Source organism: Pseudopipra pipra, chromosome W, assembly GCF_036250125.1.
Source record: "Pseudopipra pipra isolate bDixPip1 chromosome W, bDixPip1.hap1, whole genome shotgun sequence".
NCBI lineage: Eukaryota > Metazoa > Chordata > Aves > Passeriformes > Pipridae > Pseudopipra > Pseudopipra pipra.
Genome location: NC_087580.1, coordinates 53,457,394 through 53,471,546, shown reverse-complemented (window position 1 = coordinate 53,471,546; position 14,153 = coordinate 53,457,394). Strand labels below are relative to the sequence as shown.

Sequence of the window (14,153 nt, the reverse complement as noted above, 5' to 3'; positions counted from 1 at the left end):
CAGGCCTTTGATATTAAACTAGCCAATTGACAAGGAGCATAAAAACTAAGCTCTAATATTTCTTCTAAGGGTCCAAGAACTTCAAAGTTTTCTCAAATAGTTAAAGATCATTACAAACTAAAAAAAATCTAAAATACTGCAGTGCAAGGAACAGTACAGACTCTTACAGACTTCAGTGTTTCCAGTTTATATAAGCATTCTTGCTACTAGAATCTCAGATAAAGTTTGAAGAGTTAAGAGAAAAAAAAGAAAGGTCATTATTATTGAAGATAATACTTATTCTTAAAATGATGTAACACAAACGTAGTATAACCTGATCTCAACCCATACTGAATAATTATAGATTTAGCTTCTTTTAGCATCTTCTAATTTAATGCTTAATAACTTCTATTGTCTCCTGCATCTGTTATAACTGGGAATGTGTTAGGAAGTAACAACTAAACTTTTTATTATAGCATCTCACAGAATCTCTTTCCATCTCTACTCCAGACTTTTCACTTTCACCAGCCCCTGATCTTTCAAACAGCAGACTTACAGATCTTACCAGCACGGTCCCACCCTCCTCCCCCCTCCCTGAAATAGAGTTTGAGGAGGTGGTGGAAGCGACAGAAAAGGGCTTGGGGGAACCTGCCTGCATGGGGGTACAGGGAGCTGGCAAGAGGGCTGTCCTTGCTTTAACTTCTGTTCTACCACAGATGTCTGCAAAACTTTTCTTGCAGCTGCACTCTGGTCTTTGAGTCTCTCTGTCTGTTCTCGTAGTTCGATGTCGAATCGGGAACGGGGGGGGGGCTGACGGCAGCAGCGATAGACAGGGCTGCACGGGAGCGGGCTGGTTCGTGGTTCCTTCCCCCCTCCCCGTTCCTTCTTACCGAGACTGTCTCTTGCCGGGTCGGCGGGGGGGGGGGGGCGATGGCGGTTCTCGGCGGCTCGGGGTCGGCGTCGCGCGGTGATGATGTCGATCAGGCTGCGACGGTGGTCGCGGCGGCGGCGATCCTGTTCGTAGACGGGAGAGCGGCGTCGGGCGCGGGGTTCGCAGTGGCAGTGCCGGCAGCGGCTGGCAGAGGGGTTCGCGGCAGCGGCGGCAGCGGCTCCTGGCCAAGGTGGCGCCGGAGGAGCTCCGTCAGTTCGGGACTCTCGGCCGGGGCTTGGCGCGGGCGGGGGAGCAGAGGGGGGAGCGGCTCCACGCAGCAGCAGGACGGCGCTGGGCACGGCTTTAGGCGGCGGAGCGGCAGCAACCCCAGAAGCAGCGGCGGGAAAAGGGGCGGCGGGAAAAGGGGCGGCGGGCGGGGTGGTGGAGAGGTCGCCGTGACGGAAGGCACAGCTGGCAGTAGCCTCCCTAATGTCCTGCACTTTGGAATTCTCCGGGGCTAAGGATGAACTGCTGTTGGGGCCGCTGGCTGACGGTCGGGCAGAAGCCTGCACTTTGAAACTCGCCGGCAGCACGGTCGTTAACATAATGAATAAAAGTTGATAAAATGACTCGCTTTCTTTGCTATCAGTTTCGCTGCTTGCTAACGCAGCATAGGCTAAAGCTGTATCTTGCCTCTCAGTCCTTAGAAATTGCTCTGTTTCAGTCAGCAGCTGCCACAATGTAAAATAACGAGCTGCTTCGTCAAGTCTTTTTGTGATTTTTTCCCCTAACAGTTCCTTAATAGCATCCCAAATGGATACCTCAAAGGCAGCTTTAACTGTGGGGATTAGTAACTCTTTAAGAGCTTTTTCATCATAATTAGAATCTCTCTCAGAGAGAATAAAATAAAGGAGTGTTTGCACTGCCTCTTTCTGCAGACCCCGATTCTCCTTTCTTCAGCCGACTCACCTGATCAGGGCAAGATTTCTTTTTCACCATGCGCATGGCTTTGTTCTGTAGCGCTGGGGGTCACGCCACCTGTAAACGGCTGCTTCTCCCACGTCCTTCTATTCGCCTTACGTCCCTCAGAACTCAACGAAGAGGATGTCCCGTCCCTGTTTCGGGCACCAGTTATCGATGGGGAGGCGTGAACATAATGCTCACAGGCCATTATGGTCAGCAATATGTCCATTTATTATTTAAATCAGTTAACTTTTATACAGTTTAGTTTGTTTAGGGCACATGCTTATAATAAGATGATTGGATAGCTCAGTCTGTGAACGCATCTCATGTTCCCAGTTCATTGGACCTGATGTTCTGTCCACGTGATCTGAAATCATCCTTGGCATAGAAACCTCTTTCTAATTAATCTGCTTTTAGAATTTTACTAAATTTGCAGGTGTTTCATTATCTTCAGTTTCTCAAGGTTTTCTTTCTATAAACATATTATGTTCTCAAACCTTATAATTAGATACACAGCTAACAAGTATAAGCATCACATATTTTCACACGGTCTATAAGTATAAACAATACACGCTTGCCACTTCCATGGCAAGCAAGGCCTACAGAGTGCAGGAAAAACTGTTCACAGAAATCTCTGTGTCCGGCGACAGGGGTAAGCCACAAGGAGTTTTTTGGGTTGTTTTTTTTTCTTTTTTAATCCAGGTGCTGCCAACCTGCCCTGATTTATAGCCCAGGGCAAACCTCTGCTGGCCTCCATCTGCAAAAAGGGGGTACCAGCTCCACCAGAGCATCAGGGTATTAGGTTGTAAAGAAAGCCAGGAGGAATGAAGGCAAGCAAGGGAGGGGAAAGGGGATGGAGGAGCCCTTTTCATCAGATCCAGGACTGGAATTTATTGGCAGGAATGCAGTAAATGCTCCAAATGCCATCCCAGCTAAACAGTTTTCATAATTGTTACACAGATTGGAGCATGATGAGCATGAAAAGGACTTTGGTTCCAACCCTGCTTTTTCCATGTGTTTACATCCCTGTGAGGGATGCTGCTCACAGAGAGCAGCATGGCAGGGGCGGGCTTTCTTTTTTGGTGGGTGGGGAAGCACCTATTTACATCTGGTTTTGGTCTTTGGGAAGAATTCTCGGTTGGTGTACTGCACAAAGAGACTTTTTTTTGGTATTGAAACGAGAGCGACAGTGATGCCGTGTGTGTGCATGGAACACATTTGAGGGGGGAATCCTAACACACATCTATGTATTAGGTATCAGTTTGGAAATCCTAGACTGCTCTGCTTCAGGTTTTATTAATGTTTTTACAAGGTTTTTAATGTGTAACCCACACAGCTACATGTTATCAGAGCTGTGGCTTTCCTGGGGACTGTATCCCTGCCCTCCTCAGGGCATCACTGGGTACTGGGCAACCTCCCACCTTGTGACAGTGGATCTTTTATTTTTAATTTCAAAAGTTTTTTAAGGTCTTCATCTTCTCAACCCGATCTTGGTGGATGCATTGAGGGGGGCTGTGACCCCAGGGTTGACATGGCCTGGTGGCTTCTGGTGGCTTCAGCATCAAAATGGGATTTCTGGGGATTTTCCACATTTTCCCTCATGCCTATCTGGGTGGTCTGGGGATCTTAAAAATTCCTGTGGATGTTGGCAGCATCCCTCTGGAAGGGTGTCCCCTCTTGAAGCATCCCTTTGTCCTACCTGATTGCCAGGTTAGAGCTTGGGGAAGGGATTCCCATCCTACTGCTTTTTTGAAACAAGGGAAAAGTTTTACCATACCTTTGAGGGGAGCAGAAGGAGAGGCAGATAAAGAGGGTTCTTTAAAGGAAAACTTCAAAAATAATTAGACTGACTGTATACTAAACAACAGCAAAGAGGCCCATTTACTGTAAATATTATGAATGAATTTGACTGGCTTCTTCATCCCCACCCTTCCTCTAAGGCTTTTCTCTGGTCTGAGTCAAAATTTGTCCTTCAGACAGCACGGTACTCTATAATTTGCATGACCGATTAGGCCCAAAGTCTGATATGGAGGAAACTGGAGTCAGCTGGCTCCTCTAACTGCTAGAGGCAGGCATTTTTGGTGTGTTCCTGTGTATTCCCCCCCTTGCCTTGTGGCTTCAGCCTTGCTCGGCTTTTAAAGAAAAGGGGCACAAAAAAGGGCTCTTATCAAGTTGCTTTTAGCTGTGGTAATTGATTAATCATCGTAATTAGACAGTAGCAGTGACTAATAACATGTTTGTGAATCAATTTTCTGGTTTGGTGGAATCTATGAAATCATCAGTTTCACTTTGGTTCTTTCTTTGTTGTTCTTTGATGCAGGGGACATTGATCACCCCATATTTTTCAAGCTTGAACATTCCTCCTGGGCCAGCCTTGGCATTTTCCATTCTGGTGCCTGCTTGTGAGGCTCTGTAGGTCTGCAACAACATGCTTGCAAGGACCCTTTCTCACTTTATTTTCTTGCTATTATTATCCTATCCCTAAATTAACCCTCAAAGGTCAGGCCTGGGTTCCAGGTTGGGAGAAGGTTGACTCAAGGTGCCACCAAGTTGGGGTGGGAACCTGAGGGGATGTCCTCAGGGATCAGTCATCTCTACACACTGTCTAACCTGACCTCATGTTTGTCCTGATTTCACAAGAGGGTTTCCCAGCAGTGTCATAGGTGATGGAAGTTCTTGGTTGGGTCACCAGGGGACTGAGGAGAGCACTCCCAAGCTTGTAGGTTACTGCTAACATGAGTCTGAACTGAAGAAATATTTCCCTAGAAATATCAGGAAATCCCAGACTCCTTCCCCTGTTGGCTTCTGCCACATTTTATCCCCTTTGTCCCCACTGGACTTGCAAGGTTTCAAATCTGTTGGCAACATCTCGGCTTCTGGATACCAGTCTTTAGAAAACATCATCAAACTGAAGTCTTGGGGGGAAACTCAGGTGGACATTTATTTTTGTGCAAGGTTGACAGATTTTGCTAGGAGCAAGGAGCCATTTGAATGATTGGGTGGACAACTTGTTAATAAATTCAAGAAATAATCTTAAGGCTCTTTAGGTTGCATGATTACTGTCTATGCTGAGTAATAAGAGCTGCCTAGTTTGACATAGACCATAACATCTCTTTAGGAGCCATTACAGCCCATTGTGTCAGTAGGTACTTATGGAGTCCTTAATTCGCAGGTTGACAGGCTACACCATAAATTTGTGTCTGTCAATAGTCCACAGATTAAAGGCTCCCTAAGTATATGTTGACATGACTGACTATCTCAGCTCTTTGGGGGCTCTTGTGTTGGTGTGGTGGAGGGACCCCATGGGCCACCTTGGGCAGTGGCATCCCTGCAGTGGGTAAGGGTTTATTTTCTCTGCAAACAACAGGAGCTTAACACATGATCATCCTCTAAATTAGCCTTTCAGAAACCATCCCAGCCATCAAAAGCTGGGGGGTGGTGAGGAAGGTGAAGCTGTCTAGCCCTTGTGTGCAGGGAGATATAAAAGGTTCAGGGTAAACGTTCTACGGGTAGTGTCTCTGGGCTGCCCACAAACTCCATTAAAGGCACAAAGACCCTTTTCTGCAGCAGTGCCCTGAGCTATCCTGAGGGCAGTCCAGAAGAGCATGCAAAAACCTATAAAAAGCTCCAGGGTTTGTGTCTCCATCTCTTCCATCTCAACAAGCAGGAGAACATAGGAGTCATGGCTCTACTTCAGGCTTGCAAATGCCACTTAAGGTCAGCCAAGAGAGATTACCGGGCGTGAGATGCGCTCAGCTTGATCTCGGCTTTGGCCCCAGTCAGATGACACATTGTGCTGACACCAATCCAGCCAACTTTTTTTTTAAGCACAATTGCCTTCTGCATGTGGTGATGGATAAAGGAAGAAGATCCATAGATTCTTCTCTTCATTGGTGGTGCCCACAGTGCTCATTTTCCATGAGAGAGCTGCCTCCTGGGAAGCCAGGCAGGGATCTTGCCACCCCTCCAGGTTTCTGTGGCCTCCAACATAAGAAGGACATGGACCTGTTGGAGCAAGTTCAGAGGAGGCCACGAAGGTAACCAGAGGGCTGGAGCACCTTTGCTGTGGAGACAGGCTGAGAGAGCTGGGGTTGTTCAGCCTGGAGAAGAAAAGGCTCCAGGGCATCTTAGAGCGTCTTCCAATATTTAAAGGGGCTACAAGAGAGCTGGAAAAGGACTTTTGACAAGGGCATGGAGTGACAGGATAAGAGGGAGTGGCTTCAAACTGGCAGAGGGCAGGTTTAGATTAGATGTTAGGAAGAAATTCTTCACTATGAGGGTGATGAGGCACTGGCTCAGGTTGTCCAGAGAGGTGATAGATGCCCCATCGCCAGAATTGTTCAAGGCCAGGTTGGATGGGGGTTTGAGCAACCTGGTCTAGTAGAAGGTGTCCCTGCCCATGGCAGGAGTGGTTGGAACTAGATGATCTTGAAGGTCCTTTCCAACCCAAACCATTCTAGGATTCTATGATCTCCTTGCTGCCCCAGGAGCTCCCATCTGGGTCCTGGTCCTTCTAGGAGATGTCCATAAGACCAATTTGATTTTGGTGCTATGATTTCTTGGTGGACATCTACAGTAATTTATTTGTTGCCTTTACCTGTTCATGTTGGATTATTGGTTGTGCATGCAGTGTCACCTCCACAAGAGAACGAGGTGAGAGTACCGCAAAACCTGAGCACCCTGATCTAGTGGAAGGTATCCTTGCCCATGGCAGAGGGGTTGGACTAGATGGCCTTTAAAGGTCCCTTCCAACCCCAACCATTTAATGATTCTTTGAAAATGAGGAGACTTTTGTTAGTAGTTCAGGGTAGATGATATCATGGTGAATGTTGTATCAGGGTTGATGTTTGGTGGGAAATCCATCCCCAAGGATGACAGAGGAATGAGGGAGAGGAGAGGGTGAGATGGTGAGAAGTTAGGAAGAACATGAGAAGATGCTTTGGGTCAAAGCTGCTCCTAAAAAAAATATCTATAAATATATTAGTTTAAAAAGATTACAACTTAAAAATTGAGAGACTTCAGGTGGAAGTGTGGAAAAGGAAAAGAAACGACTTTTTATTAACTAAATCTGAATAAACAACAAATGGTGCAATCAAAAACTTTCAGAAGAAACAAAACAAAGTACCAAATCCCCAGGTGGGGGGGGGAGAAACCCACGTCAATCTGGGAGGGGGGGAATGCAGGACTGTCTCGGCAGTTCAAAAACTGCTCACAGCCAGCAATGAAAAAAAAGTCCTTTTTCCCACAGGCAGTCTTGAAAGTAGAATACCTTGCTCTGAGATGGGTCTGTCTCTCCCTCTCAGTCGTTCCCTGTGAGGTGTCCTGTGGGGAAAAAAACTTCCTCTCAGGAAAAAAAGAACAAGGCAGCCAAAAACTGGGGTCCTGCTCTGTCCGGTCCTGGACCAAAACCCCCAAAAGCCCCCGAACAAAAGACTCCCAGCCCTCCCCATACTGCCCTGCATGTGCGACTTCACTCTGCCCCCATCCCCATCCCAGAAGAAACAGATGGGGGGGGCGCGACATTGGGAAAAAATTCCAACATCTCTTTTCAAACCTATGACATCATCCACTCCTGAATTTTTTCTCATACCAACATGCTATATTGGATTCAAACTTTCCAGCCATATACATATATACATTACCTCAACTATATAAATATGACAAATATTTACATACAAATACAGGCAGAGCATTATGGGAAATTCACCCAAAAATGAGGTCCCCTTGAGGTATACACTGTGTTTCTCCATCTTGCAGCATTACCCACCACATGCTACCTGATCCTTAAGCAAAAGCAATGCCACGAATGGGTTTGCCTTTGCTTGAGGCAGGATTAATCCAAACTGTTTTGCCTAACATACCTCTCAAGTGAATTACTGGGACTTTGTCCCCATCTACCGTGTGAAGGGACTCTGATTGGGCAGGGCCGACTCGATTGACAGAACCTCTAGTGTTGACTAACCATGTAGCCTCTGCTAGTTGCTGATCACAGTGCTTGAAAGTCCCTCCACCCAAGGCCTTCAGGGTGGTTTTCAACAGTCCATTACACCGTTCAACCTTCCCCGCGGCTGCTGCATGGTATGGGATGTGATACACCCACTCGATGCCATGCTCCTTCGCCCAGGTGGTAACTAAGCTGTTCTTGAAATGGGTCCCATTATCTGGCTCAATTCACTCTGGGGTGCCATGTTGCCACAGGACTTGCTTTTCAAGGCCCAGGATGGTATTTCGTGCAGTGGCGTTGGGCACTGGATGTGTCTCCAGCCATCCAGTGGTGGCTTCCACCATGATGAGCACATAGTGCTTACCTTGGCAGATTTGTGGCAGTGTGATGCAATCAACCTGCCAGATCTCCCCATACCTATACTTACTCCAACATTCACCATACCACAGGGGCTTCAGTCTCTTAGGTTGTTTAACGGCAGTGCATGTCTCACAGTCATGGATAATCTGAGAAATAGTGTCCATGGTTAAGTCCACCCCTCAGTCTTGTGCCCATCTATAGGTGGCATCTCTGCCCTGATGGTCTGAGGCATCATGGGCCCATCGTGCTAGGAACAACTCTCCTTTGTGCTGCCAGTCCAGATCCACCTGGGACACCTTGACTCGTGCAGCTCTGTCTGCCTGTTCATTGGTGCGATGTTCCTCATTGGCTCGATTTTTGGGCACATGGGCATCTACCTGGCAGACTCTCACAATCAGCTTCTCTACCCGGGTAGCAATGTCTTGCCACATACCAGCGGCCCAGATGGGTTTCCCTCTGTGTTTCCAATTTGCCTTCTTCCATCTGTCCAACCACTCCCACAGAGCATTGGCCACCATCCACAAGTCAGTGTAGAGGTAAAGCTTTGGCCACTTCTGTTACGACCCACCCCAGAAAAAGGGGAGGGGGGTAACCCAGGTTCTTATCAATAATTCCCTTGGGGTGGATTAGAGTGAAACGACACTGAATAATCAGTGTTTGAAAACATATATAGGTAGGGTTTATTTTAAACATATATAGGTAGGGTTCATTTTAACAATTTTGTTTCAACAGGTATGTTAGCATTTTGGGTGTTATCATCTATATCATCTATAGCAATATGGCATAGGGATAACCTCTGGGGGGGGAATGCATAAGGGAGAGAAAGGAAAGACAGGATAAGGGTAAGGGAGAGTAAGGGAAAGAAAAGATGAGAGTGGAAAGATGTATATAGTCACTGCCCACGGGGTCCAGCAATGACACTTGGTAGTTGCCGCTTCCATGTCTGTCAGTTGAAGTGGTGGCCTTGATCTGCTGGGGGTGAAGGAAGGAAGCCCCCACACTCAAAGAAGTTATGAGTTATTATATCCATGGTTAGTGTAACGGGCCATGCCTCGAGCCTCCAACCTCTCCCTGGGCCTGCGCAGAGTTTCTGTGTCTGGCCTGGTTCCCGCCTTTCAAGATTGGCAGAGGGGGGGATGGGCTTTGATGGGCCATCAGAGGTATAATGCAAAAGTCCTGCAGAAGCCTGTAAAAGTCCCTTGGCAATCCTAGAATGCATAAATCATTAACTGTTTCAGTCTCTGACAACTTCTTCAACAATGTCCAATGCCAACTGGACAGCTTTGAGCTCTGTGAATTGGCTCGATTCACCTTCTCCTTCAGTAGCTTCTGCAACTTGTCATGTGGGGCTCCATACAGCTGCTTTCCATTTATGTTTCATCCCTACAATGTGACAGGAACCGTCAGTAAAGAGGGCATAGCGTGTTTCTTCTTCTGGTAGTTGATTGTATGCTGGGGCTTCCTCAGCCTGTACCACCTGCTATCCTTCATCTGCTAGATCAAAATTCTCACCTTCCGGCCAGTTCAACATATATTCTCATGGTTTTTTGACTAGACATCCAGTCAACAGCCGAAGTCCACAAACAGAAGAGGCTCTGGCATATTTATACTGTGTGCTGGTATCGTCTCCTTAAAAAAAAATATCCCAGATTACCTAAGAATTGTCCTTGAGGTCTGGTCACCCCATATAATTGAAAAACCTAGTGGGATTCATTCATGAACTTCCAGCTCTCTATAAAGGCCTGTTCATTCATCGTCAAGGCAGTTGGTTTTCTGTGGTTTGATTTTTTGTTTGTTTTTTTAATGCTCTGTTAATTAAATAACTCTTTGCTCTGGCAATTAAATAGCTCTTTGTAAGCAGCAATGAGCTACTTGTTAAGTGGTCTTCACTAATGCAAGTACAAATATCACGTGAAAAAGGCTTTTTTTTCCCCCGTCACTTCCTGAAAGGGATGCTTTTATGTCCAAATAAATAAAAACCTATGGGAATTTTAGCGTGTTCAATGTCTGTTGCTCCAAAATTCCTTCAACTGCTGTAAAATGAAACCCAAGAAGCTCTGAGTATCACTGGCAGGCAGTTGTCGGGAGGGGGGCAATGGGTGGTCAAGATGGGGGTGGATGCAGGAGCATCCTCCCCCTGTATCCTGGAGCATCCCCCCCATGGATTGAGGAGCATCCCCCCCCAATTCCTCTTATCTCCTGGGCCTTCCCCCCCAGTTTCTCTATTTCCCAGGCAGGTGATGGAAACACTATCCTGGGGGTATTTCTTGCCCCACTGGGTGCATCCTTGCGTGGGGGGAGAGGTAACCAAAACCACCCACCCCCATCCCCCTTCAGTCCCTCGTGTGGTGCCAGGTTTCATCAGGATATAAAGTCTTAGGAGGCATCGAAAAGGGGAGGTGGAAGGACAAACCAGAGTGCACCTTGATGGATGCTGTCCCAGGGACCACCTCCCCACCACCAGAATCCCCATCCCCAGTTTCACCTGGGAGTGAGGGTCTCTATTTTGGGGTGTACACAGCAAGGCCCATTTTTAGTAGCTGCCTCCAGCAACTGGAGAAATATTTTCTGCACTGGTAAAGAAACGAGGACATTAAAAGTGTGTGGCTGTTTTGGTTTTTTTTCTCTTAAAAACACAGAGCAGGGCTGGAAGCACAACTCAGATACAGGAGAAAAATGCCTGTGCTGGAAAAATGGGCTTATTAATAGAAAAAAATAAAGAAAACAGGGCAGCCAATGTGTTGCTGTCATTGCTCATGCTGGGGGGGTAGGTTTTGGGCATCTGCAGAAAGAGCTTTGGGGTGCTGGGTCACCTACTATCCCCACTCCCATATCTGCTTCCATGGTGCAGGGCATTACTTCGGTAGTGCTCATTAACTCGCATTCCTAGCTTGATTTTTTTTAAATTTTTTTTTTAAAATTCAGTTATAGAGATGAATAGTTCCCAGGTCTTAACATGGGTACTGTTGCCTTAGAGAATCGGGGGAGCCAAAGACTCATCAGGCAATTATTAGTAGAGATAAGGTAGAGAGCAGTTTTAATAGAAGGCCTTCAACCACAGGGTACAGAGATGTGCCCCACGTGTCCAGGGCTTCCACAATTTAAGGTGATGTCCATCCAATCCCAGGTCTATCTGCCCCCCAGATCCTCCTAGTTCTGCCCCCAGCACGGCCCTCTGGAAATTGAGGCAGGGGGCTCTGAGACCCCCTCTTCCTCATCTTCCTCTTTGTCACAGCACATCCAGTGCTTGGAGCTCCTCCAGAGTTCTGGGTTTTCAAGGTTACTTTGTCTGTGGGGTATCTTGTTGTTCAAGCCATGGTGCAAATGTTCTTAAACAGAATGAAGACCTACCTTGAGGGAAGTCTAAACAAACTAAAGGAATTTAGAAAGTTTGATATGAAATAGGGTATGTGTAAACTACTGTGCTAAAGGGTGAGCTAACTACACCTACTTCTAAAATCTACAAAAAGTTAAAAATCAAAAAAATCTATAGGCATCACTACCAAAGCTGGAAGGAATTGCCCACTGAGCAGTGCTGTGCTCCTAGGAATCTTTCATCAGGAAAAGGGGCCTTTCACATTTCTCAGTTCCCCCCCCTTTGCTTTTTCCTCCTATGGTGTACCCCTGCTGCTTGCATGGGATAGCTACATGCAAGGAAGTTAAAAAAGGCCTACAGGAATGAATTTCTGGGGGTTTTTTAGGCCATTTTTGTTAATAAGTGCAAGATTTTTGGTCCCCACCATCTCTCGGTGCTTCCCAGAAGCTGGGACGTCATCCGACATCTCCATCCTCTCTATCACCCAGGCTCTGCCTACAGGCAGGGAGAAGTCCCATGAACTACAGTAGGTGAGTCTTTGCCCCCTCTGGTCCCTTAGGGTGACCTTCAATGTGGTTTTCTCAGCAGCACCTCCTTTTTTCTCCAGTGTCTGTGTACAGTAGTGATTTATGGAAATGGATCCATTGCCTGGTGGATGAAAATAAGGACATTTAGGGTGTTTGGTCTTGGTAGATGCAGCTGGCTGGAGCATCTCATCTCTCCTATTGCTACTGAAGGTGGTTCTAGTGATGGTTTCTGTGAGGGTGACTGCATCGTGGGTGCTGCTGGCGGGTCTCAAGCCACTTTTGAAAGTAGACCTGGTGATTTAGGACCCATAACTCCAACTAGAATTAGGTGCTGAAACAGCATGGGAAATCCCCCAAATCTGTGTCGATTTCAATGGTCCTAATAACATCGCTTTTGGAAATGGTGGATGTGCCATGAGTGTTGGTGTGTGTGTGGAGAGCATCATGAAAACAATGGGCATTGCATCACTTTTGGGTCATATTAACCCCTCTGGTGCTAAATTTCTCCTTTTCTTCCTTTTTTTTCTCCTGTTCTGTAGATTCCCAAATTCTTCAGGAGCCAGGGCATTGGTCACACTGGTGTGTGGTGGCATACTGGGAAGAGAAGATGCGTGTGGGTCGGCTGTATTCTGTCCAAGAGCCCTCTCTGGATATCTTTTATGATCTACCTCAGGGGAATGGCTTCTGCCTCGGACAGCTCAACTCAGACAACAAAAGCCAACTGGTGCAGAAGGTCCGCAGCAAGATTGGTTATGGCATCCAGCTCACCAAGGAAGTGGATGGCGTGTGGGTGTACAACCGCAGCAGTTACCCCATCTTCATCAAGTCGGCCACACTGGACAACCCCGACTCCAGGATGTTGCTGGTTCACAAAGTGTTTCCAGGTTTTTCCATCAAGGCTTTTGACTACGAGAAGGCGTACAGCTTACAGAGACCCAACGACCATGAGTTCATGCAGCAACCATGGACCGGATTTACTGTTCAGATCAGCTTTGTGAAAGGCTGGGGCCATTGCTACACTAGACAGTTCATCAGCAGTTGCCCGTGCTGGTTGGAGGTTATTTTTAATAACTGATGACAAGACAGAGTGGACTCGTGGCATTTATGCTACTTTGCTGCTATTATTTCCTTCTGAGTGCTTGCTTTTCATGCAAACTTTTTGTTTTTGTTTTGTTTAGTTTGTGTGTGTGTCCCTTTGTTTTGAGAAATAGCTTATGGAAAGATGTTTTTTTTTTGTGCTTTGGGTATTTTGATAAATATATCTATTTTTTAAAAGTGTAAATGACCAATAACTCAAAAGGGTGAGAAAAGGATGTGGGAGGGGGTGGGGGGGTGGGTGCGTGGATCGCATATGATAATTATTTCATGCCTCTTAAAGGATTATCCTATGTGATCGATGGATTCAGAAGCCACTTGCTATATGTTACAGCTCCTGTTCTTGGATAAAACAAGATACCTTTATTTTTTATGCACCACCTTCCCATCCCCAGTGATGGTGACACCAAGACCCCTTCCCCAGTGGTGCTAATCCCACGTTGCTGCTGAAGGATGGTGCAAAATCTTCCCAACCAGGTCTTTACCCACCCTTTTTAATTTTTATTTTATTTTTCTTGTTGCTGAGTTGACGTCTTGTCACTGTGTTCATCCTTCCACTGCTTCTTTTATTTTTTTATGGTCATGGATTGATGCAAGGGGAGAAAACAACAGCGGAGAAACCTTGTGCATGGCCCATGCTTTACAATTCGAGCTGAGATATAAAGTGACAGAAAGCCTAAGCCTAAAGCAAAACAAAACAAAGTAAAAACAACAAAACCAATTCAAAACAAATGGAAAAACAAAAGACAAGGTGTTCACAATAGTTGGTCTGTTGTAACCTGCTTAGATCAGGTTATCTGGGTATCATCAGATCTGGAAATGCAGTTGTGCTTTCATTTCTTCTTAAATTCATACACGGGTATGATACTTTTACACTGTTCTTAGCTCAATGAGCATGTTTAGACTGTGACATAAGCTATTTTTCTAAATAGAAAGGTTTAAATGAACAAGAGAGCATTCTCATTGGAACTTTAGCATTGTAGTGCTTTGGAAACACAAAACAAAAGACTACTTTAAAACCCTCTAAGAATTATTAAAGAAAAAATTGTATTTTATGTTATATATAAATATATTATTACTTGTAAATATAAAGACATT

General features: G+C 46.1%; 1 protein-coding gene across 1 annotated transcript; it reads left to right on the top strand.

Moving 5' to 3' along the window:
- Window positions 1-12,456: 12,456 nt before the first annotated feature.
- On the top strand, window positions 12,457-13,144 carry LOC135405065 (mothers against decapentaplegic homolog 7-like; the record flags this gene model as incomplete). Its single annotated transcript, XM_064639783.1, has 1 exon — window positions 12,457-13,144. A coding segment is annotated over one exon (579 nt), but the record flags the coding sequence as incomplete, so codon positions are not given.
- Window positions 13,145-14,153: the final 1,009 nt, after the last annotated feature.